This window comes from Camelina sativa, chromosome 20, assembly GCF_000633955.1.
Source record: "Camelina sativa cultivar DH55 chromosome 20, Cs, whole genome shotgun sequence".
NCBI classification, from domain to species: Eukaryota; Viridiplantae; Streptophyta; class Magnoliopsida; order Brassicales; family Brassicaceae; genus Camelina; species Camelina sativa.
Genome location: NC_025704.1, coordinates 23143516 through 23167618, shown reverse-complemented (window position 1 = coordinate 23167618; position 24103 = coordinate 23143516). Strand labels below are relative to the sequence as shown.

The 24103-nt window shown below is 41.4% G+C and overlaps 1 protein-coding gene and 1 pseudogene across 1 annotated transcript; one reads left to right on the top strand and one right to left on the bottom strand.

Moving 5' to 3' along the window:
- On the bottom strand, positions 2453-4569 carry LOC104771486 (probable inorganic phosphate transporter 1-3). The gene is made up of 3 exons (XM_010496016.1): positions 4488-4569; positions 3904-4324; positions 2453-3786 (listed from the first exon to the last, which is right to left on the bottom strand). Exons 2-3 carry the CDS (start codon positions 4302-4304, stop codon positions 2634-2636), a joined length of 1554 nt encoding a protein of 517 aa, XP_010494318.1. The 5' UTR covers positions 4305-4324; positions 4488-4569; the 3' UTR covers positions 2453-2633.
- On the top strand, positions 5352-7408 carry LOC104772758 (annotated as a pseudogene).

The following is a 24103-nucleotide window of genomic DNA, read 5'->3' as shown; positions in this document are numbered from 1 at the left end:
GCCTTGTCGGCTAGAGAGAAGGGAAAAATCTTACACTTCAAGTAATCTTCGGGAATTCCATCGGTTCTTGTTGTAGAGCAGATTTCTTCAAAAAGATCAATGTGGTTCATCAGATGTTCAGTAGTAAGGCCATGAAACTGATTTTGCTTCACCAAGCCAATAATTTGAGTTTTAATCTCGTAATCACGTCTTGGAAGATGAGTGATTCGGATAGCAGCATGGTCTTGAGTATATTGATTGGGAGCATCATAGTCGACTATGGTACGGTTAGGTGCGGCACGTCTTAGATGGTGCATATAAGCAGGTTATCTTCTGCCAGCTTGAGGTAGTGGTGGATTAATGATAAGAGGAGACTGGTGAGGAGGAACATCGAGGTTGTCTCCCACACCTAAAGGATTAGCATCATGAGGAGCTTGATGATGGTCTCAGCCAACCAACAGGTCGAGTTGCGGATCAACGGCTTCAAGGTTGGGGTTACCACCTTGTGCTAGGATCGGTTCTCCTTGCTCGTTGAGGGCAGGAGGTATCAGCAGTTGGTCGAGGTTAAGGGGACCTTGGTCCTGGTTCCTTTCTTCAGCCATGAGTTGTTATCTTCGAAGTTTCCTAATTTCACGTTTTAATCGATCAATGTCTTGAACTGGAGATACAGTTCCGGAGGGTTGACTCCTAGTCATGCACTACAAAATCCAAAAACAGAAAATAAAAGGAAAAATAGAGTTTATCGAAAAACAAGAACATTAAAATTAAAATTGAAAAAATCAAAAGAAAAATTCAAAGTATCTTAGACTAAAGTTCTTATCAAATTCAATGGGCAGCTAGTTACTCCCCGACAACGGCGCCAAAAAGTTTTGATGTGTGTGATTTTTCACTACAAATCTTTTACCTGAAAAAACCACACGACGACTGAAAGTGCACAGTTAATCAATGTAGTATTTTAGGATTGAACCCACAGAGAATAATAGCTAACACAAATTGAATTAAAAGAGAAAGAACTATGGCTAAGACTAAATAAGAGATTCGGGTTTTGGTTTTCCTATAACTATTGCAAATAAAGAAAACGTAAATAAAAACGGTTTAAAACTATAAGACTAAGGATTTGGGAGTCATCTCAGGGTTTTCATGGTTCTAAGCAATATTAAGTGTCATGATGTAACAAGTAACTACTAATTTTGGTCTAAGTTCTTAACTACGAAACACTAATGAACTAACAAGCTATTGTCATAGAATGAAAGTCTAAAGTCTTCATACTCCGTTACTCAACTTACGCAGGCAACGACACATGTCAACCAGCTAGTAAAACAAGTTCGATACATTCACCAAACTCCGCAACTCAACTTACGCAGGTTACGACGTGAGATTTCGGTATAACGCTAGTTTGGAGAAGTAGGATAACGTGGTTAACGCTCTCGTTCTCTAGATCATCACTTGGTGATCTATCCAAGCACATGCATTAAGAAAAATATGTCCCAAAAGAACTCTAATATAGAACCAAAAATAAGAACTAACAGCTTAATTGAAGCGAACCATGAATTCTCCTTGAATCACCCCGTAAAACCCAACAAAGTAAATTACTCGCTCATGATGCAAAGAAACAACATTGATATTATAGAGTATAGCATCAAAAACGAATCAAATAACAAAAGGGGTTCAAAGGATACTTCTCTAGTTGTCACAAAAGTAACTTGATTCCCAAAAAGCGGTGAAAGTATGAAAGAACTCGAAAGAGTAGAAAGAGAGATGGTGGATCTTCAAGCTTCAAAGGAGCGGCGAGCAGGAGAGCTTCTCTTGTCATCTAGGATCGCACGGCAAGGGCAGTTTAAGAGGCAATGAAGAGCATACTCTGAAACTCTAGGTCTTAAAGAGTATTTATAGGGTTTTGTCTTGGATTAGGGTTTGTAAGGGTAAAAACGTATTTTTTTTTTAAATGCAGGAAAATGGGCGGCGAAATGGTCTTCTAGAACTTGGTCAAGGTTTGGACTGGGCCGCCGTGATGGTTACGTCAGGCCTTCAATAAAAGCCCATCAGCTGGATGGTTATCTTTACATCAGTCTATAACACGTTTCGGTAAAATGGGCATATCTTCCGGATAGCTGAACGGATTGACTTGATTACACTTCTAAGAGAAAGATGACTCTCTTAGATTTCCATAGTCCCCAAAAACGTCAAAATGTGAGTTCTGTAAGTTCTTCAAAAGTGGCCCGTACTGTAGAGTTCTGAATCTGTCCTGAAACATGTTTTGCTTGTCTTTTGGTGCATTTTGCTATAAAACTTGTAAAACTTTGTTGAAACCTGAAATATTTGATAATAGATCTTTTCTACTTGAAATCTTATCAAACTCTTCCTAAATGCGAATGAAAACTATAGCTAATATGGATAAAATAATGATGTTATCAACTGTGTATATATATTATTTTGGTTATGGATATAAAGTTTGGAAAAAATAGAAAAGATATGGACAATACATATTTTCATTTGTTTGCTTCTTAGGAGTTCGTTGGGAACAGATCAATGGTTACACAATAAAAACAAAAAGCAAAAGTAAAGGTGCACAATATACAATATCACAAAACAAAATGAAACATTGAAATGACAAAAACGAATAACAAATATGTTGTTAAAATATAACGGCGTAATCATTTCTCAACCTCAGCTTCACCAGAGAGTTCTTCAAGGGACTTGCCCTTTGGCTCTGGGACAAGGAATGTGAAGAGCATACCAATAAAGTTAATAACCCCAAGCATGATCAATGAGTTCTTGACTCCAATACCCGGTGGGTATCCTGCGTCTGTCTTGGTCGCATCCTGTGATTGAGCTGCATACAAGAACCCGAAGGCTCCAACAATAGCTCCAGCCTTACCTGTAGCGGCCGATATTCCATGGCATGTAGACCTTAGTCTGGCTGGGAAGATCTCAGCCGGGACAATGAAAGTGGTTGCATTTGGTCCAAAGTTAGCGAAGAAAAAGGTGAGGGAGTACATAATCACAAATCCTATACGGTTGTCTGGTTTGATCCAGTGGTTGTAAGGGAAGGCAATGGCAAACATAAACACCGTCATGAAGAAGAATCCCATAAGTTGAATTGCAAACCTTCCCATAATATCAATAAATGCGACGGTGAACCAGTACCCTGGTACAGTACTGCAAAGTGCGATGAGAGTCTGTGCCCTAGCGATCTTGAAAACCTCATGAATGGCATTCATGGTGCCTGCCTTTGGAATCCATCCAATGGACGAAAAAATATCCTTTTGAAATAAATTTTGGCTGTAGAAAGCAATGTCAAGCAAAAACCAAGTTGAGGTACACCCAAGGAGTGGAAGACCATGGCGTCTAAGGAATTCCTTGGAGAACAAGCCATAGTTGAGTTTTGGGTCGTCCGCCCTTTCTTCAACCTCAAGCTCTACTTGTAAGACCTTGGACATGTCTTTTGTTGCTTGTTTAATGTCCTTGGCAACTAAAGCAGTGTAACGAGCGGTTTCAGGCATCTTCATACGCCAATAGAAGGTCATGGCCGCAGGTATAGCGCCAAACATGACAATGATACGCCAAATGTAATCAGCCTCCGGAGGCGTTGAGAGAACCCTGTCTTGGTCATAGGTCGGTGATGGAAACTGTTTGTCGAAAATGGAAGAGACTGCAAGAGCCACAAAACCACCAGCCAAGATACCGATACCTTGCATAGCAAAGACGGCAGCGATGAAAGCCCCACGAGTCTTCTTGTTAGCATATTCAGACATGATGGTGGCTGAAAGAGGGTAGTCACCTCCAATGCCAAACCCGAGCCAAAACCTAAACATAACCGTTCAAATGTTAATATTTATATTTTATTTGTTTTTGGATGTTTCAACTATCATGTGTATGATCGACTGTTCATGAATAAAACAGTTTTGACCGTGATTATTGTACCTGAAAAAGCAAAGAGTGGTCATGACACCTTTGGCTTGGTTTCCAAAGGAGAGACCGGAAGCAACAGAGCACACGATCATCATGATCAAAGTGATACCGTAGACTTTTTTCCTACCTAGCTTGTCACCAAGCCATCCGAAGAAGAGCTGACCAGCAAGAGTCCCACAGAGGGCCACACCATTGACTGCTGCCGCAACATGAGGGGGAAGGGAGCCAGGCTTTGCTGACTCTGGATTGAAGTAATAGAGACGTCCTAGGAGCTTCGTCACCAAGGACACACAAAAGAGATCATATGCATCCGTAAAGAAACCCATACCGGCGATGACTATTGCCGTGAAATGATAAAGTTGCGTCTTCGCAACATCGAGTGCTTTTAGCACTCCTAGTTGCTGATCAGCCATCTTTGTCGATTTTCTCTCTCCTGTTTTCATGAAGTAAAAGTTAAATTTTGTAATACAATTTTTTATAAGTTAAAAATATAATCCAACTAACAGAGAAGCTTTTGAAGTTATACATATAAATAAATCATTTAAGCAAGTGCAAATTTAAATTTGAATGAAGATCATCTTATAAAGTAATTTTACCCTCACGTTGCGTTAATTGGTGCCGGAAGGACGAGGCAAGAGAGAGAATTATCGATATCAAAAGAGAGAGAGAGAGAGGTGGTGGGGGTGTGACTGTGGTGGCTGAGACGGTCGAAATTTATAGAGGAGATCGGAGAAGCATAGTCTTAAGGGTATATCCACATTTTTATTCAATTTTAATCATATTTCTGCTTTTTTTTGTTGCTCTTCTGGATTTGGATTTGGTATACATTGGAATGGTCTACACACATCATTTTTTAAAAATCTTTTACTTCGTATCCTTTATCCAACTATCCATCACATCTATGAAATTTCTTATCATGGACCCTTTCCATGTTTGGTTCAAGTTGAACCATTCAACTAACTAAATCAAAGAAGTCTCCCTCTTAAATGCTATATATTACCGTAAAGGGGGTAAGTACCTTTAAATAGCACTGATTCAAAATAATCCACACGAAAAGTGTAGTCTTCAAAAAATGTTATAATAATCCCGCTTACCTATAGCCCTGTTCTTTTTCAAGTCGCTCATCTAGCGGCTGCGACCGATTAAAACGACACTGACAACTGCAATCATTAATCAAAACGACAACAGAAACGGAGAGACAATGACGGAATGTGTCTACTCTGGCGAGAAAAAAGTGTTGCTGAGGAGAGAAAGAAGTCGCCTGAATTTCTGGCGATTATCGCGGCAGCTCATTTCAGCGTTAACGACTCTTTTTTACAACGGCAACGGACTTTCATTCGTAACAGTAACAACATTCTTTATTCATTTTTTCTGTCGCAGTCGCTAAATCAGCGACTTGAAAAAGAACAAGCTCTATATATTAAAAAAAGGTTATAAAATGTGTGACTTACTACCAATGAATGGACACGAACGTTTTTATGGGTACGAAAGTAAAATTGCAAATCGAAAAAGATTACAGATGTGAAAAGCACATAACATTGGTAAAGATGCAATTACATTGTAGTTGGTATCCTAGATATAATTAAGTCTCATATTTACTGAAGATCAAGTTGACTTTCATTAGACGAAATTTATCGTTTATGAAAGTCAACTTAAAGAATTTTTAATTAATTTAAAGTGTAAACATTACTTTCACATAAAATGTCAACCATTTTCTTACAATAAAAAAGTTCCTAAAAATTATGTAAATAATTAGGCTAGGTATACACAAAGATATGTTCAAATCATTTTCTAGTACGCTTTATGAGTTGTATATAATATAGGTCATTTACTCTAACCATCTCCGTAAAACAGGTTCCTTCCTCCCTCCCGCTGCTTCTGCCGCCTCTTGCTGGGATGCTCTTCAGTCTAACATCTCCGATTTTCTCCCTGCCTTCGATGTCCGATCAAAGTGTGGTTTCAAGACGCCGTGGATCTCTCAGGGATGCATGAACATCACCACCAGGTCTCACTTCGAATCCCTCATCCCTAATTCCTCCCTTTCCACCACCTTCATCCGCTGTAACACCTCTCTCCAGAGCAATACCCCTTGCGCCTCCTGCACTCAGAGCCTCTCCGCCGTTCAGGCCTATCTCAACGGCCCTTCCCTCGGTAACAATGTCTCCGACTGCTCTGCCTTCCCCTCTATCTACGCCGCTGCTTTCGCCAATTCCTTCGGTCCCACCGACTCTGGCACCGCCAAATGCTTGTTTCAGCTCGATTACGCCTCCTCCTCCTCCGGTGGTCATAATAATAACGCCAAGAAGCTCAAAATTGCAGTTTCCTTGTCTGTCTCTCTCGTCACCTCTGCTTTGGGTATCACCGCTTGGTTATTGTACTCCCGGCGGCTCAAGAAGAAGAAGAAGATAGTTTTCAAGCCTACTCAGTCTAGGCTAGATTCCATGAGCGAGAGCACCACTCTTGTCAAATTCAGCTTCGAAGAGATCAAGAAAGCCACCAACAATTTCTCACGCCACAACATCATTGGCAGGGGAGGTTACGGTAACGTCTACAAAGGGGTCTTGCCCGACGCCACCCAGGTCGCTTTTAAGAGGTTCAAGAACTGCTCGGCTACAGGGGACGAGAACTTCGCTCACGAGGTCGAGGTCATCGCCAGCATACGCCACGTTAATCTCCTGGCCCTCAGAGGCTACTGTACAGCAACCACCCCTTACGAAGGCCACCAGAGGATCATTGTGTGCGATCTTGTCACTAACGGTAGTCTTCACGACCATCTCTTTGGAGACTTGAAGGAGGCTCAGCTTCCCTGGCCCTTAAGGCAGAGGATCGCACTTGGCATGGCCAGAGGTCTCGCTTATCTTCACTATGGCGCACAGCCTTCCATTATCCACAGGGACATCAAGGCCAGCAACATTCTCTTGGACGAGAGATTCGAGGCCAAGGTTGCGGATTTCGGGCTTGCCAAGTTCAACCCCGAAGGAATGACGCATATGAGCACCCGGGTGGCCGGCACAATGGGATATGTGGCGCCAGAGTACGCACTCTACGGGCAGCTGACAGAGAAANCGATGTGTACAGCTTTGGAGTGGTGCTTCTGGAGCTTCTGAGCAGGAGAAAGGCGATCGTGACAGACGAGGAGGGTCAGCCTGTGTCAGTGGCAGACTGGGCATGGTCGCTGGTGAGAGAAGGCAGGACACTGGACGTGGTGGAAGACGGGATGCCAGAGAAGGGACCTCCAGAGGTTCTGGAGAAGTATGTGCTGATAGCGGTGCTGTGCTCTCACCCTCAGCTCCACGCAAGACCGACAATGGATCAAGTGGTGAAAATGCTGGAGAGTAATGAGTTCACTGTAATCTCTATACCTCAACGCCCAATCCCTCTGGTGGCTTGTAGGGATGAGATTGACCGCTCTGTTAGTAGCAGCAGCGGCTCAGGGAAGCTCACTAGCCCCACGGGATATCAGGCCTTCTCCTTCGGAGGTGATGATATTGGACCCTCTGGGAACACAAATATGTAACCTCTGTGGATTCGAAGTGAGACCTGGTGGTGATGTTCATGCATCCCTGAGAGATCCACGGCGTCTTGAAACCACACTTTGATCGGACATCGAAGGCAGGGAGAAAATCGGAGATGTTAGACTGAAGAGCATCCCAGCAAGAGGCGGCAGAAGCAGCGGGAGGGAGGAAGGAACCTGTTTTACGGAGATGGTTAGAGTAAATGATTATTTATGATTTATATTAGGTCAAACTAAATCCTAGAGGTAAAGCCTCCCACTAAATTTCTGATGCATGTAGTTTTATGCTCCGCACTAGAGTATATTCTTCCAGGTCAAATATTATTGAAACTAGTTAAACAGTCAATGCTTAGCATATATAGATTGATTAAATAGTAGTTTTCAACAACAGCAAATCAATAATATAGTGCTTTTTATTTAAATTTTACGGGAAGAAACAGTTATATCCCTAACAGTCTAATGTATAAAACAAATTAAAAGTTAGGGTTTAACATTTCGTGTTTTTAAGTTTAGTTATTTTTTCCCGCAAAAGCACTATATTTTATTAATCTAGATCAAATAGATTAGTCTCAAGAGCCAACCACTCTGAAACCTGATGACTTGGAGAAAAACACACCTCGTATCCGAGTGCTTAGCAAGTCGATCGACACAAACATTATTGTTTCTAGAAATATGAGAAATTGTAAACACTGAAAATTTAGTCCGAAGGCTAGTGAAAACATCCAACTCAGTGGAAAATATAGGCTACTCTTCAACATCGTCAGTGACCTGTAAGGTAACTAAACAATTCATCTAAAAATGCACTGAGGAAAGCCCTTTGTCTATTGCGCTCTCCATTTCCCACAAAAGAGCACCGAGTTCAGCATGAGGCGCATAGATGTAATGAGTCGTACATTGGAGACCAATACATCGCTTAGGACCAGAAATAAAGAAGCTCCAACCAGAGAAGCAATCCATACTATCCCAAGATGCATCCACCTAGCAGGTGAAATTCCCACGCAGTTCATGTGTTGCATCATTTAATTGGCCATCTTCCTCCTCCTCCGCTTGTGACGTAGCGGAAGCTAATAGGGATAGAACTAGAGATCTGTTGATTTCTCGGAATACCGGATAAATAGGATTGAGAGTTCTCCTCTCAGGGCTTTCGCAAAAGCTCTTGGATTTTGTGAATACTCTTCAGAGTGGTTTATCAAAACCTCTTTAAATCTTTCGATTAATCAATTCATCAATAACTGAATATAATAGGAGGTCTAAGAAGGCTATATATAATAAAGCATAAAACCCTAAAACATAGAATATTCTGGAATAATTATAATAAATATATTAAATTATTATAATAATAATAGATATTTGGAAATTATCCAAATATCTCGCTGCATCAGATCTCGCCGGCCAAAAAAAGATTCGTCTTCGAATCTTGTATCTTCGGTGCATCAGCTCCCTCCGGCCAAGAAAGATTCGGCCTCGAATCTTCAGCAAGGTCTTCAACATAGGAGATTTTCGCAGATCCATCTTCATCTCCATTTTTTGGTGTTGCCCAATTTTTGTACGGATACGGTCTGACTCGAACTTTGCACGAAACCGGTACAATCCGAAATTTGCACAAACTCGGTCTGACCCGAAATTTGTATCGACCCGGTCTGACCCGAAATTTGCACGAACTCGGTCTGACCCTAAATTTGTACCGACCCGGTCTGTTCCGAAATTTGCACGAACCGTATCTTGCCCGAAGTTTGCACAGATTTCTTCTCCTGCAGAAAACCCTAATTTTGCACGGATCTGTTCTATTTCCGGGTTTTGCATAGACTGAAACTTCAACGACTTCTGCAGAATAACCGAAATTTGCACAAATCGAATCTTCTGCAAAATTATCACGAACCGGAACTTGCACAGATATGGCAGAAATCGTGTTATGCACCGATTTCGCACAGATCTGGGAACGCCCGGATTTTGCACGAACGAAATCCTCCTCATAAACATCGTAGATGGGAAGACCATAAAACTCTTTGCACTGTCCGTACAAGTCTTCTGAAAAAATAAACGGACATAAATCCGTAGGATAGAGACACCCAAACATCATAGTAATCAAAGAACCGATTCGGCTCTGATACCAATTGACGTAGCGGAAGCTAATAGAGATAGAACTAGAGATCCTTTGATTCTTCGGAATACCGGATAACTAAGGTTGAGAGTCCTCCTCTCAGACTTTCGTAAAAGCTCTTGGATTTGTGAATACTCTTCACAGTGGTTTATCAAAACCTATTTAAATCTTTTGATTAATCAATTCATCAATAACTGAATACAATTAGAGGCCTAAGACTATCCTCATTGATGTTTTTTATTAGAAACTTTTACAATAAAAAAATCAAAGTAATGAAAAGGTATGAGAGAGGAGAGAAACGTTTCTTCATCAAGAAACATTTGAAACGTTTCTTGCATTATTAGACTATCCTCATTAGTTCAACTTTTTTAAAAAATTAAATATAATCAAACAATTAAAATATTAATTTATTTTGTTTTTAAGAAACTCTGTAGGTTTTTTACTGATGAGGATAGTTTAAGAAAGCTATACATAAAATCCTAAAACATAGAATATTCTGGAACAATTATAATAAAAATTTTAAATAATAATAATAATAATAATAATAATAGATATTTGGAAATTATCCAAATATCTCGCTGCATCAGCTTGAGACTCCACAACCTCAGCCAAGAACCATGTGGGAGTCAAGTCCCACATCCGATGACCTTAGTGGTCAAGACGAGTTGAATCTCAAGAATAAATGTTTAGAAAAAATATGTGTATTAAGCTTTTGCCTTAAGAATCGAATGTCCTACTATGGTTACAATGATAGGTATTATATTATAAATTAAAATGAACTCTTGATCAATACAATTATTCTTCATAAATGCATACTTCTTGATACTAGTATTTATATCGTGACGTTTGAATCCCTTGGTTTGACTGAATCTACTTTTAAGTCCGGAAATCACTCATTTAGTTTGATTTCCTCGGCAAACACGCTTTTTGGTTCAGAAACCCAAACTCCTTCTAGTCTGACTAACCCCAAACTGATCTTTCTCCCTTCCGGGCTCTTGAGCTTTCTCGACACATGTTGCATAGTGGCCCCTTGACCTTTGGCCTATTCACTTAATGTTGACCAGAACCCGGAGGTGTTCTTGGCCCCAACATCAGCCCCTAGTTTTGTGAACTGGTCAGTTTGGAGGACTTAAGCATTAAAGTGGGCGTGAGAATTTAATTCGAATTCTTTAATTACTTTATGTCCAATTAGTGTATCCTTCAAATACCAAAATCTTCCCTACGTGAGCCTATCCATGTCCGACGGTCAGTTTTCTACGTATGAGAGGCTTTAAAGACTTGTTTACCGTCCCTACAAATTATCATATGATCTTTCCCAGTGTTTTGTCCTCACTCGCACAGTTCCGACAATCACTTTCCGGAAGGTCACCCATCCTGAAAGTACTCTAGCTCAAGCACGCTTAACTCTAGAGTTCTCTCATGAACCTTGACAGAAAAGATAATTGCACTTTGGTGACATAGGTGGCCAAATCAGTTCTTTTAAACCTCTATGCAAGCCGGGGTGTCATAATCACCTTTTTCGAGGTGAGTGTATGACCATGAGCTTATCTAAGCGATTGAGATTGTTTGATATGTTTGTTTGATGTATAGGCTGGATTTTTATGGATCCATAATTGTATTCCTAGGACGGTTGTGTCAATTGATGATTGTTCATTGGTTTGATTTGTTTCATGATTTATGTGTGGTTTGTGATCTTGTTTTGCTTATGTGTATAGCTCGTAGATAGGAAAATCGACTCACTGAGTATTTGTAATAGTACTCACGAACCTTTTTCTTGTGGTGCAGATAGAGTGTGACATGAAATCATGACAATGAGAAAGAGGATGATCTAGGATCTCGGTTGTGTGTGGTTCATTTTTTATTATTGTTTAAATCTGGTTAGAGGCTTGCTGGGTTGGTTTGTTATGTTTCCGTTGTGCATGTTGATAGTTGGTTTATGTTAATTGAAATTGTTTTTAATCGTTTAATTGTTGGTTCTTTGTTTGATGGTTTAATAAAATATTATGGGATATTTAAATATAAAAAATTAAAACAGTCGAATCGTTTCAAGTTCTCAAGTCGGGCCGAAGTCCTCTCAAAAACCTTTTCACCTAAGCCTGCTCACCCTCCATAGCCTGACATTCATACACTAGGATTTGGTTAAACTCCATGCCGTAATCACGAACCAATAAATCCCCTTGAGCCAGCTCTAAAAACTGTGATTCACACTTATCTACTGCCTCTTGCGACAAAAACTTGGCATTAAATGCTTCAACAAAATCACCCCATGCCATCTTGGCCACCACAATCCTCCATTAAAGTTGTGTATCACCATCAAGGTAATGAACCGCCAAATCAACACGGTACTCCTCGGGACACCTAATGGAATAAAAATTCGGTTCCAACATTCCTTAGGGTTGGCACAACCCGAGAAAAATCCTGTGCCTATCCTCTACATATGCTTCGCCCCATCATCCTGAGGTAAAGATGGGATCTCCTCCGCAACAACAACTCTTGGCTGCACCTCTGCCATTGGTGGCACTATTAGAGCCTGCATTGGTCCCACCCATGGTAACCATTCCAACAACAACGTCAACTATTCTGCCAAGCGATCATCTGGGCCATGGGCTAACCATGCTGCAGCACTAGGGATGTCAAATGGGTTGTCCATTTGGACATTCCCAAATGTCTATCAATATTTTTGCCGAGATTTTTCTTGTACGAACGGATGTTTTGACGGGCTGGTGTTTTTAAACGAGCGCAGGTGATAGCATGCACTGTGTATCAGCGTAAATTCCAATGATCATGTTCACTACAAACAATTTGAGTTAGCCTCATTTAAGAGTGAAGTCTATACCTAATATATATAAAAGATGAATTTAAAAAAATTGAATGTGAAGATCATTACCAGTATTCTAGATTCATGAAGATGATTTGTATATCTGCAGCAAAAAAAATTGAAGATATTTGTTTTGTTGGATAAGTGAAAAGTGTTGAAGAGATCAAACGAGGTTAACTGGTTATGTAAGTTCCTCCATAAATTGCGAAAGGAGACGGGTTTTTATGCTGGATTATATGCAGATCATCATGTTATTGTAGGTGGATTGTGGACATTGTGGCTTGAAACCCAATTTGGTTTTTCTTTTTTGCATACAAATCAGAGAAGAAATAAAATTTTCAGTTTTAAACAAAATATTTTTGGGTGATTCTTATTGATTAGATAACTTGTGATTTATATAACATACATAATAAATTAGAATTTTGTTTTATATTATTTAATGAAAATTCAAGTAAATACTTTGGAAACTGATGGATATATTTTTTTTGTATTGTAGAGATGTATATATATATACTACTAGACTAGGACCCGCCTATAGTAGGTTTGTATTTTTTTTTGCCCCTTGTACAAGAAATTAAAAAAAGAATTGAAAATAAAATGAGATGATATGTGAAAATCTGAGAATTAATTATTTTGATTTTTCAATTCATTATTATTTAATTTTAAGTTCAATATTCTTATATATTTCTAAATACTATTTCAGATTTCTTATTCATATGTGAGTGACATTATATAATGTAATTTTAAAAACTACAATATCTATTAGCTCAAAAGTTCAGTAATATATTATTTCTAGATTACAACCTTTTATATATACATCTTATTTCATACATGTTTTTGTTTACAAATTTAATTAGTAGGTTTTTACTCTAAATTGTATGTAAATACTATGTTAAGTTTAATCAACCCAATCAGAAATTTAAGCATACAAAGTAAAGACTTATAATCTAAAAATATGCTTTTAAAGAAAATATAAGAAATTTTCATAAAACACACTAAAAAATGTTTTTCTTTCACAGTTTGACAAAGTCATTGAGACTTCTCATAGAATAGCCACAAGATAATTTTTGAACAAAAATATCATTGTAACTAAATTCTCTTAGTTTGGTTTCTTTCTCAAATATTATATATATTTTACTTGATTTTTTAGTATTATGCAAATAAATAAAAATAGAGAAATGGAGAAAAAAAAAAGTGAAAGTCGAGAAATTTTGTAATTAGAAAGCACTTGTTTTCAATCTTTGTGGAAAGGAGTAAAAACCATAAATTATTTTTGGACAACTAGATTTCTACTCAGAAAATTATAGTTCATCCATCTTCATACAAACTATTTTTGATGTAATCGACTTAAACCCCTCAACACTTTAAAAACTCAAATTTTTGGTTTTTTAAATTTATAAGCTAGATTTACAAGATTTAGGTGTAAAGGCATTAAAATGTAAATGAAAAACAAGGTCTATGAAAAATGTGAACAGTGGCTGCAATATTAGAGTTGCAGAGGATACACTGCAAAAATACAATTATGTCCTCTGTTAAAAACATACTTATGGACGTATATAATAAATAAATAAATATTATGGACGTACACCAACCCAGAACATAAACTAAATAAAATAACATTATTGTGTACAAACGTACACTAATAAATTATTATCATGTACGTACATGACAATTGAGAAATTTGGTATGTGAATCTATTTGGTTCATTGTTGTTGTGTACGTATATTATAATATCTTTGATGTAATGTACATTTATTTGTTTCATATGTGTTGTGTACGTATATTGGAAAACAGAAATTTGGTTTTATTTGCATTAATGTTGTTCTGTACGTACACTGTAAGTAAAATTGATGCTATGTACATCTATTTATTTCATTGTTGGTGTGTACGTATATTAGATTTTATTCGATATATGTGATGTAATGAAAGTGAAACGACCAGACCCGTTTTTTTAATAATAAATAATAAATAATAATAGTAATAATAATAATCTAAACTAGTGATTCTATACTTACTAGCCACTTAACAACAAATACACAAAAGCGGATAACATACCAATACAATTAAACCAATAAATCTAATTACCAATATTAATTCATAATAAAGGAACCCACAACCTAAACCACATTCTAATGACTCAACTCTAGCAACCTAGCAACCCAGACAACCTAAACCACGATCACAAGGCCTTTACCTGCACCACAAACACAAATTGAGATGCATGAGTATTTGATAAACACTCAGTGAGACAATCCTCCCATCTACTAGGCTATACACACAAGCAACTCAGATACCAATGTCCAAAACAATCAACAAACAAAACATGCAAACCAGGAAGCAAGTATCGTCTCACTGGAAGGGAGGTGTCGACCGACACCAGCCAAATATTGACCGACACTGGCTATTGGTGTTGACCGACACTACCCCACAGTGTCGATTGATGCTGCTCCATGGTGTCGGCCGACACCCTCCAGGTGTCGATCGACAGTGACTCTGCAAACGCGATCCGCTCGAAGCCGAGAGTCGAATCTTGCTTCTCATCAACACCAATCCATCCAAAACTCAATCCCAAAGCCATATGCATCCGTAGAAACCCTACAGCAACCATAACAAGCAAGAAAAACACCACAAACTTCACCAAACAAGCGAGACAAAGGAAATCTCAGGCTTAGATCAGCCATGGTCATGCACTCACCTCTTTGCAGGAAGATTCTGACCAACAGCAACGAATCCAACCCTCCTAGCAAGCTTTTAACACCCTCCTAGCCTCAGATCTCCCAAGAACAGCCAAGAAATCTCACAATCTCTCCCGAAACCTCAAGAACACTCCTTTCTCTCTTTCTTTTTTCTCTCAAGCGTCGACAAACACAACTTCCCAAAACCCCTTTTCGTCGACTTCCGCTTTAGTATCACGGTTCCATGGTTTTCCCTAAACCAAACCGATCCAAATCGATAATTAAGCCAATCTGGTCGAACCAGAATTTATTGGTGTCGATCGACACCCATCCCCAAAACTTACATTTTGGTTTGCGGATGTTACATGTACATACTTCAGAAACTTAAGGTATGAATTAAAAAATACTATGTTACATAATATAATTAAAATTATTATTATTATTATTATTATTATTATTATTATTATTATTATTATTATTATTATTATTATTATTATTATTATTATTATTATTATTCATTTTTTGTTTACTGTAGCAATGAGACTTCATTGAACTCAGTTATGGGGAAGAAATGTAACTAGATCAGTTTTGGTTTACTTGTTTGAAGGGTAAAGTTGTCTAAAAACTGAATGATGGCTAATATATAAAAATTGATTTTGACTATGACCTAAACTGATTAAAAAACTTACTATATGACTAAAGTATGAAATTTACCCTTTAAAGATTCACTAAATAATAATACAAATATAAAGAAAATTAGTAACGATAAGTCAATATAAAGTTTGAGAAATATTGCTGTGGCAAAATTAATAATATAAATAATTGAGAAATTGTTAGAAATTGAAACGACCCGACATGTTTCTTTTTTAAATAATAAATAATAAATATAATAATAAATCAACTACAACTAGTGGTCACATACCCACTAGCCACCTAACTACAATCACAATCAACAGCAAAATAACAATACCAATATCCAATAAATAACCAATATTCAAAACATAACCAATATCCAAATAACATGATTCATAGAACCAGCAACCTAGCAATGTTTCTAATGACCCAACTCTAGCAACCTAGCAATGCCAGATAACAACCAATCAAGTCCCTAGAACATCCTCCTCTTCATTGCCTTGATTCCACGATTACACTTTGCCTTTACCTGCACCACAAACACAAATTGCAATGCATGAGTATTTTATAAACACTCAGTAAGGCAATCCTCCCATCTACTGGGCTATACACAAAAACAATAGAGACATCTCTAACCACCAATCAACAATCAATAATCAACAATAACAAACAAGGACACTGCATCGACCGACACCAAGCATGCATCGACCGACACCATTTGGTGGTTGCGTCGACCGACGCAAGATATGCATCGGTTGATGCAAGTTAACCTTGCATCGACCGATGCTCCCATTGCATCGATAGACGCATGTTCGACATAACACGAAACCCTAGGTTTTACGCGCCGTCCTTGCAGTTGCATCGACCGACGCACAAAGTGCATCGACCGATGAAATGTCGAGCATCATTTTCCCCCAAAGCTTCTCGCCGGATCTTTGTTCCTACAACCACAAAACTCGATCCCAAGCCACAAGAAAGCTTCCTAATGTCCCAAATAGCCATCTAACAAGCCTAGCACCACATAACAAGCAAATTAGAGAGATCTCCAGCTTAGATAAGCCACGGTCATGCACTTACCTTTGCCAAGAAGATTTTGAACCTTAAACAAGCAAAACAACGCTCCTAGGAAGCTCCTACAACCATCCCAGCTACAGATCTCTACAGGAACAGCCTCAAATCACCCAAAATCCTCAAGAACCTTTTCTCTCTTTTGTTTTCTCTCAAAAACGACCAAACTAGCCCAAAGAGACAAAACTCGAGTTTAAGGGTTTTTCTTAAACCCAAAACGCAGCGTTTAACTTAAAAATCGATCGAGAAAACCAAACCTGCATCGACCAATGCACTTATTGCAACGACTGATGCACCCCTAAACCGGGAATTCAGTTCGCGGATGTTACAATTCTCCCCCACCAACATAGATTCGTCCTCGAATCTCGAACAACCATCAGCCAAGGACTCCCGTGCAACCGTCTCCACGGCCCGCACTCCTCTGACCGATCTATGAAAGGTCACCTCTAGGCGATAGATTGTAACAACCCATCCCGTGGACCCCACTAGCCTCACTGCTAGCCCGCTAGCCTCACTGCTAGCCGCCCAAACGGACCCTAAGCTAGCCCTGCAGGGCATCGATCCTAACCCATCACTGTGGAAATCTACATCCACCAGTAGGTTATTGGTGCGCCAGGCGTTACTCGAACCCTGGTCCTCACCCTTTAACAACCTTCCCACAGGACAAGCTGTCACCAATTTACCTCCCCCAACCAGGGTTCGAGGAACGCCTGGCGCACCAATAACCTACTGGTGGATGTGGATTTCCACAGTGATGGGTTAGGATCGATGCCCTGCAGGGCCAGCTTGGGGTCCGTTTGGGTGGCTAGCAGTGAGGCTAGTGGGGTCCACGGGATGGGTTGTTACATAGACTCACGCTCCACGCATTATTTGCTCTCGACTTTTGGACTTTCCTTTTNCTGCTAGCCCGCTAGCCTCACTGCTAGCCGCCCAAACGGACCCTAAGCTAGCCCTGCAGGGCATCGATCCTAACCCATCACTGTGGAAATCTACATCCACCAGTAGGTTATTGGTGCGCCAGGCGTTACTCGAACCCTGGTCCTCACCCTTTAACAACCTTCCCACAGGACAAGCTGTCACCAATTTACCTCCCCCAACCAGGGTTCGAGGAACGCCTGGCGCACCAATAACCTACTGGTGGATGTGGATTTCCACAGTGATGGGTTAGGATCGATGCCCTGCAGGGCCAGCTTGGGGTCCGTTTGGGTGGCTAGCAGTGAGGCTAGTGGGGTCCACGGGATGGGTTGTTACATAGACTCACGCTCCACGCATTATTTGCTCTCGACTTTTGGACTTTCCTTTTCTCACAGGCCTAAACCTTGAGTTTTTATTGGCTCCTCATCAGACCAAAGCCTGCATGCCATAACATTGGCTCCTCATCGAGCCTAAGCCCGCATGCCATAATATAAAAGGAAGTCCAATATTCGTCTCTCGGGTTGCCACCCTACAGCGCGCCCCCGTATCGTCATTCGAAGTCGATATACCAACCATACTCCCAAGCCATAAAGTCTCAGAATATAGCAGTACTATGAGAACCTAAGTCCCCCAAGAGTCGCGAGCAAACTATTCTGAATACGTTTGAGTCCTATCCCTATCTAGGTTCCCTTCCCGTGGCTCGCGTAAGACAACACAATGTCCTACCAACCACATATCCCCTCACTGGAATACCCCATGACCACACAAGGATCATATACATGCTGCAAGGACCGCCAAAAAGGCCACACAAATATCCTAAACAGGACCGCCACCAAGGCCAAACAAATGTCCAAAACAGGACCGCCACCAAGGCCAAACAAATGTCCTAAACAGGACCGTCACCAAGGCCACTCATCTCAAAGGACCGTCACAGAGACCATCTGTCCCGAAAGACCGTCACAAAGACCATCTGTCCCGAAGGACCATCACAAAGACCATCTGTCCCGAAGGACCGTCACAAAGACCATCTGTCCCGAAAGACCATAACGAAGACAATTTGTCCCGAAGGACCGCCTAAACAGGCACTCTGGCTAAACAGCCCGCCACAAAGGCTACACTATTGGCTAAACAGCCCGCTACAAAGGCCACACAACTGGCTAAACAGCCCGCCACAAAGGCCACACAATGTCTCAAAAGATCACCCAAACACAAGCACAATGACTCCAAAGTCCGCCACTAAGGCCCACACAAGCCCCTCCAAGGCTCTCCGCCACTAAAAATGGAAAAATTCTAACTCACATAAAACTTTCCATTTTTAGAACTTTCCACTTTTGGAAACTTCTATTTCAGGAAACATTTCTCAAAAACTCCGCCTCACGGAAACTTTGTACCCCGAGCACCACCTCATCTTGTTACTGAGTCGCACAACCAACCACCCCAAGCGACCAAGTAAACAAGAGAGATGGGCTGGAATACTCCATTCCCGCTCCAGCCACGGATTACAACTGGGACCAGGCTAAACAAGCTCAANTCACAAAGACCATCTGTCCCGAAGGACCGTCACAAAGACCATCTGTCCCGAAGGACCGTCACAGAGACCATCTGTCCCGAAAGACCGTCACAAAGACCATCTGTCCCGAAGGACCATCACAAAGACCATCTGTCCCGAAGGACCGTCACAAAGACCATCTGTCCCGAAAGACCATAACGAAGACAATTTGTCCCGAAGGACCGCCTAAACAGGCACTCTGGCTAAACAGCCCGCCACAAAGGCTACACTATTGGCTAAACAGCCCGCTACAAAGGCCACACAACTGGCTAAACAGCCCGCCACAAAGGCCACACAATGTCTCAAAAGATCACCCAAACACAAGCACAATGACTCCAAAGTCCGCCACTAAGGCCCACACAAGCCCCTCCAAGGCTCTCCGCCACTAAAAATGGAAAAATTCTAACTCACATAAAACTTTCCATTTTTAGAACTTTCCACTTTTGGAAACTTCTATTTCAGGAAACATTTCTCAAAAACTCCGCCTCACGGAAACTTTGTACCCCGAGCACCACCTCATCTTGTTACTGAGTCGCACAACCAACCACCCCAAGCGACCAAGTAAACAAGAGAGATGGGCTGGAATACTCCATTCCCGCTCCAGCCACGGATTACAACTGGGACCAGGCTAAACAAGCTCAAGTCGCGGCTTGCTTCTCATACCACTTCTTAAACATTGCCTTCATCCTCGCCTCTGGCTCCCAAGTCTTCTCCTCAACACCATCACAACCCCAAAGGACTATCATCACAGGTATCTTCTTCTTCCGGAGATTTTTGATNACAACTGGCTAAACAGCCCGCCACAAAGGCCACACAATGTCTCAAAAGATCACCCAAACACAAGCACAATGACTCCAAAGTCCGCCACTAAGGCCCACACAAGCCCCTCCAAGGCTCTCCGCCACTAAAAATGGAAAAATTCTAACTCACATAAAACTTTCCATTTTTAGAACTTTCCACTTTTGGAAACTTCTATTTCAGGAAACATTTCTCAAAAACTCCGCCTCACGGAAACTTTGTACCCCGAGCACCACCTCATCTTGTTACTGAGTCGCACAACCAACCACCCCAAGCGACCAAGTAAACAAGAGAGATGGGCTGGAATACTCCATTCCCGCTCCAGCCACGGATTACAACTGGGACCAGGCTAAACAAGCTCAAGTCGCGGCTTGCTTCTCATACCACTTCTTAAACATTGCCTTCATCCTCGCCTCTGGCTCCCAAGTCTTCTCCTCAACACCATCACAACCCCAAAGGACTATCATCACAGGTATCTTCTTCTTCCGGAGATTTTTGATGCTCCTCTCGAGAACCCTCACTGGTCTCGCCTCCAATGTCATGTTAGACTGAAGATCTTCAGGAATCTTAGCCAACAACTGATCATCCTCACAGAGACACTTCCGCAACATAGAAATATGGAAAACCTTGTGGAACGCACGCATAACCTCAGGCAACTCCAGCCTATATGCTACCGGTCCCACCCGCTCAATCACTCTTAACAGACCCATGAACCTCGGACTCAACTTAATCTCTATCAATGACCTGTTTGGACCCCGCAACATGGCCATCCTGTTGTAAACTCTGTCTACTACCTGAAACTCAAGATCTCTTTTCCTCCTATCAGCATAACTTCCCTGCCTATCCTGAGCCTCCTTCATGTTCAACTTGAGAACCTGAATCTTCTCTGAGGTCTCCTGAACAAAATCTGCCCCGAACATGCTCCTCTCCCCCACATGAATCCAGCATAACAGTGTACGGCATGGTCTCCCATAAAAAGCCTCATATGGAGCCATCTTAATACGCGCCTGATAACTGTTGTTGTAAGCAAACTCTACCAGGTTCAAGTGATCTGCACTATGGCCACCCCAATCCAAGACACACATCCTCAGCAAATTCTCCACCGTCTGGATCATCCTCTCTGACTGTCCATCAATCTGGGGATGATAAGCTATACTCATATGCACCTTAGTGCCCATCTCTGCCTGAAAAGCCTTCCAGAACACCGAAGTGAACTTAGAATCCATATCAGACACAATACTCGCTGGCACCCATGCAACTTGAGATCTCCTTCACATATTTCTTAGCCAAGACCGCTGCTCCATCAGTCTTCTTAATGGCCAGAAAATGTGTTGACTTAGTCAACCAGTCGACAATGACCCAGATAGCATCAGAAGTCCGAGACACTGGCAATCCTACCACAAAATCCATCGTGATCATATCCCACTTCTACTCAGGAATGGGTAGACTCTTCAGTAACCCGCCTGGAACCTGATGCTCAGCCTTCACTAGCTGACACACATCGCACTTTGCGACCCAACTAGCTACATCTTTCTTCATCCCGACCCAATGATAGTACCTCTTGAGATCACAACACATTTTAGTCGCTCCTGGATGAATAGAAAACATGCTCGCATGAGCCTCCCTCAAGATCTCCTATCTCAAATCATCATCCTTGGGCACACAAATCCGACCGTCCACCAAGATAGTACCATTAGCTGAGACCTGATACTCTGAATCAACATCCTTAGAAGCATTCATTCAGCCCTAAATCCTTTTCTTGAGCCAACCGCACCCTGCCCAGAAGATCCGCTCTATCAGCCGCCTCCAAACCCAACGGTTCTCGAGCCAACCGTATCCTACTCACGTAGTGATCTCTCCTACTAGAGACTTCATCTCCTGCTCCTGTAGTAACCTGTCAAACCAAGGAAACTCCTGATCTCTGTGGCATTCTGCGGTTTAGGCCAATCCCTGAAAGACTGAATCTTCTCTGGATCTACAGAAAATCCCTCTGCAGAAAACCCATCTCACGCTGCCAAAAACTGCACTTGCTCAACTTAGCACGCAACTTCTGCTCCCGCAGCTTCTCCAGAACTACCCTCAAATGCACTGCATGCTCCTCAGAACTCTTAGAATATACCAAGATGTCGTCGATAAAAATGATGATGGACACGTCAAGAAACTCCTGAAACATGATTTTCATCAATCTCATAAACGCTGCCGGCGCGTTAGTCAACCCAAAAGGCATCACCACGAACCCATAATATCCATACCTTGTCCTGAATGCAGTCTTCCTCACATCTACCTCAGCTATCGGAATCTAATGATAACCCGACGCCAGATCTATCTTGGAGAACCAAGTAGCACCCCTCAGCTGATCCAACAACTCAACTATCCTGGGAAGAGGGTACTTGTTCTTCATAGTTACCCGGTTCAAACCTCGTTAGTCAATACATAAGCGGAAACTCCCATCCTTCTTCTTAATAGATAATAGCTGCGCTCCCCATGGTGATACACTATGACGGACGAAGGATAGATGAATCCCTTGCTCCATAAATCCTCTAGGTACTTCCTCAGCTCTACTAACAAAACTCAAGTATGCCGACATCAACTCGCTGCCACCTGAATTTCAACCCCGCTTGCTCGTCCAAGAACCTCTAGTAACTTGCCTCTTAGGAAAACTTCCACAAGATAGCTTATTCCAGAAATAGCTTTTCCACTTGGCAATTCTCCACAGCAAATCATCAATACAAGCGTAATAAAACAAACAAGTACCATACGTTCGCATACTCCGATTCACCACGTCAAACACCTTGCAAGCCGCCAACTTAACCTACTTAGACCACCGTCTTCGAGTTATACCATCTCACTCTTGGACCACAATCCTCGAGATATTGGTATCAGGGGAACTACTCATCCCCTCAGGGGAACATCTCGTCCTAGGCATTGCTTGCTCCCAACTCCTCCACCATTAGGTTGCAACCTTCGAGCCATACCGATCGCACTCTTAGACCACCGTCTTCGAGTTTTTATACCATCTCACTCTTGGAGCAGAATCCTCGAGATCTTGGTATCAGGGGAACTACTCATCCCCTCAGGGGAACATCTTCCCCTCTGCCAGTCTTGGAGCCCACCATCCCCTCAGGAGCAACAATCCTTAACGACTATAAACATTTCTCGACAAAAACGTACCTCCTGTGGTCCGAGTATAACATTGCAATGTTACACCTGCCCACTCAACTTCTAATATCCCACTTGATTAACCACCAAGCTGCAAAATATCTGCTCCAACTGCATATATCCACATATCCGCCTCTCTAGGCTCGATACCTCTTGATAATAATCTCATACCGGTCATCTACAACCGCTCCATCCTCTTAACATAGGATGAAAACTCCTCCACATCTGCAGCCCTCGGCTGCACCCCGCCACATGCGGTACAACTGGAGCCTGCACTGGTACCAATCTTGGTAACCGCTCCAACAGCACGCCAACAGATCCGCCAAGCGATCATCTCGACCCTGGGCTCTACCTGCTGCAACCCCACACCTGGGTTCCTAGCACCTCCGGCACGCTCACCGGCTAAACCCCTCTGGTCCCTCCTGATACACTTGCGACCCTTTGACGTAGCTCCTCGTGGAACTTTGGACCACACACTCGCTGGCCTCGGGTCCCACCCGACCATGACCACGACCACGTCCCTGTCCATGACCAACAACTCAAACACCTTTAACCACTGCACTTCCAAGAATAGAGGCTAACAAGCAATCTTAACATAACACAAAAACACAAACTCATCATGGAATCACATTGTAGGCTCGAAGAGGATGTTCTAGGACTCAATGCCACACACAATTGACATACTCACATAATCAATCAAAACATGCAAATCCCAAACATCTACAGCATAAAGCCTAGTGAACCCAAACCTAGAACCGTAAGGGCTCTGATACCAAACTGAAACGACCCGACCCGTTTTTTTTTTAATATAAATAATAAATATAATAATAAATAAACTACAACTAGTGATCCCATACCCACTAGCCACCTAACCACAATCACAATCAACAGCGGAATAACAATACCAATATCCAATAAATAACCAATAAATATAGATAACCAATATTCAAAACATAACCAATTTCCAAATAACAGGAATCAT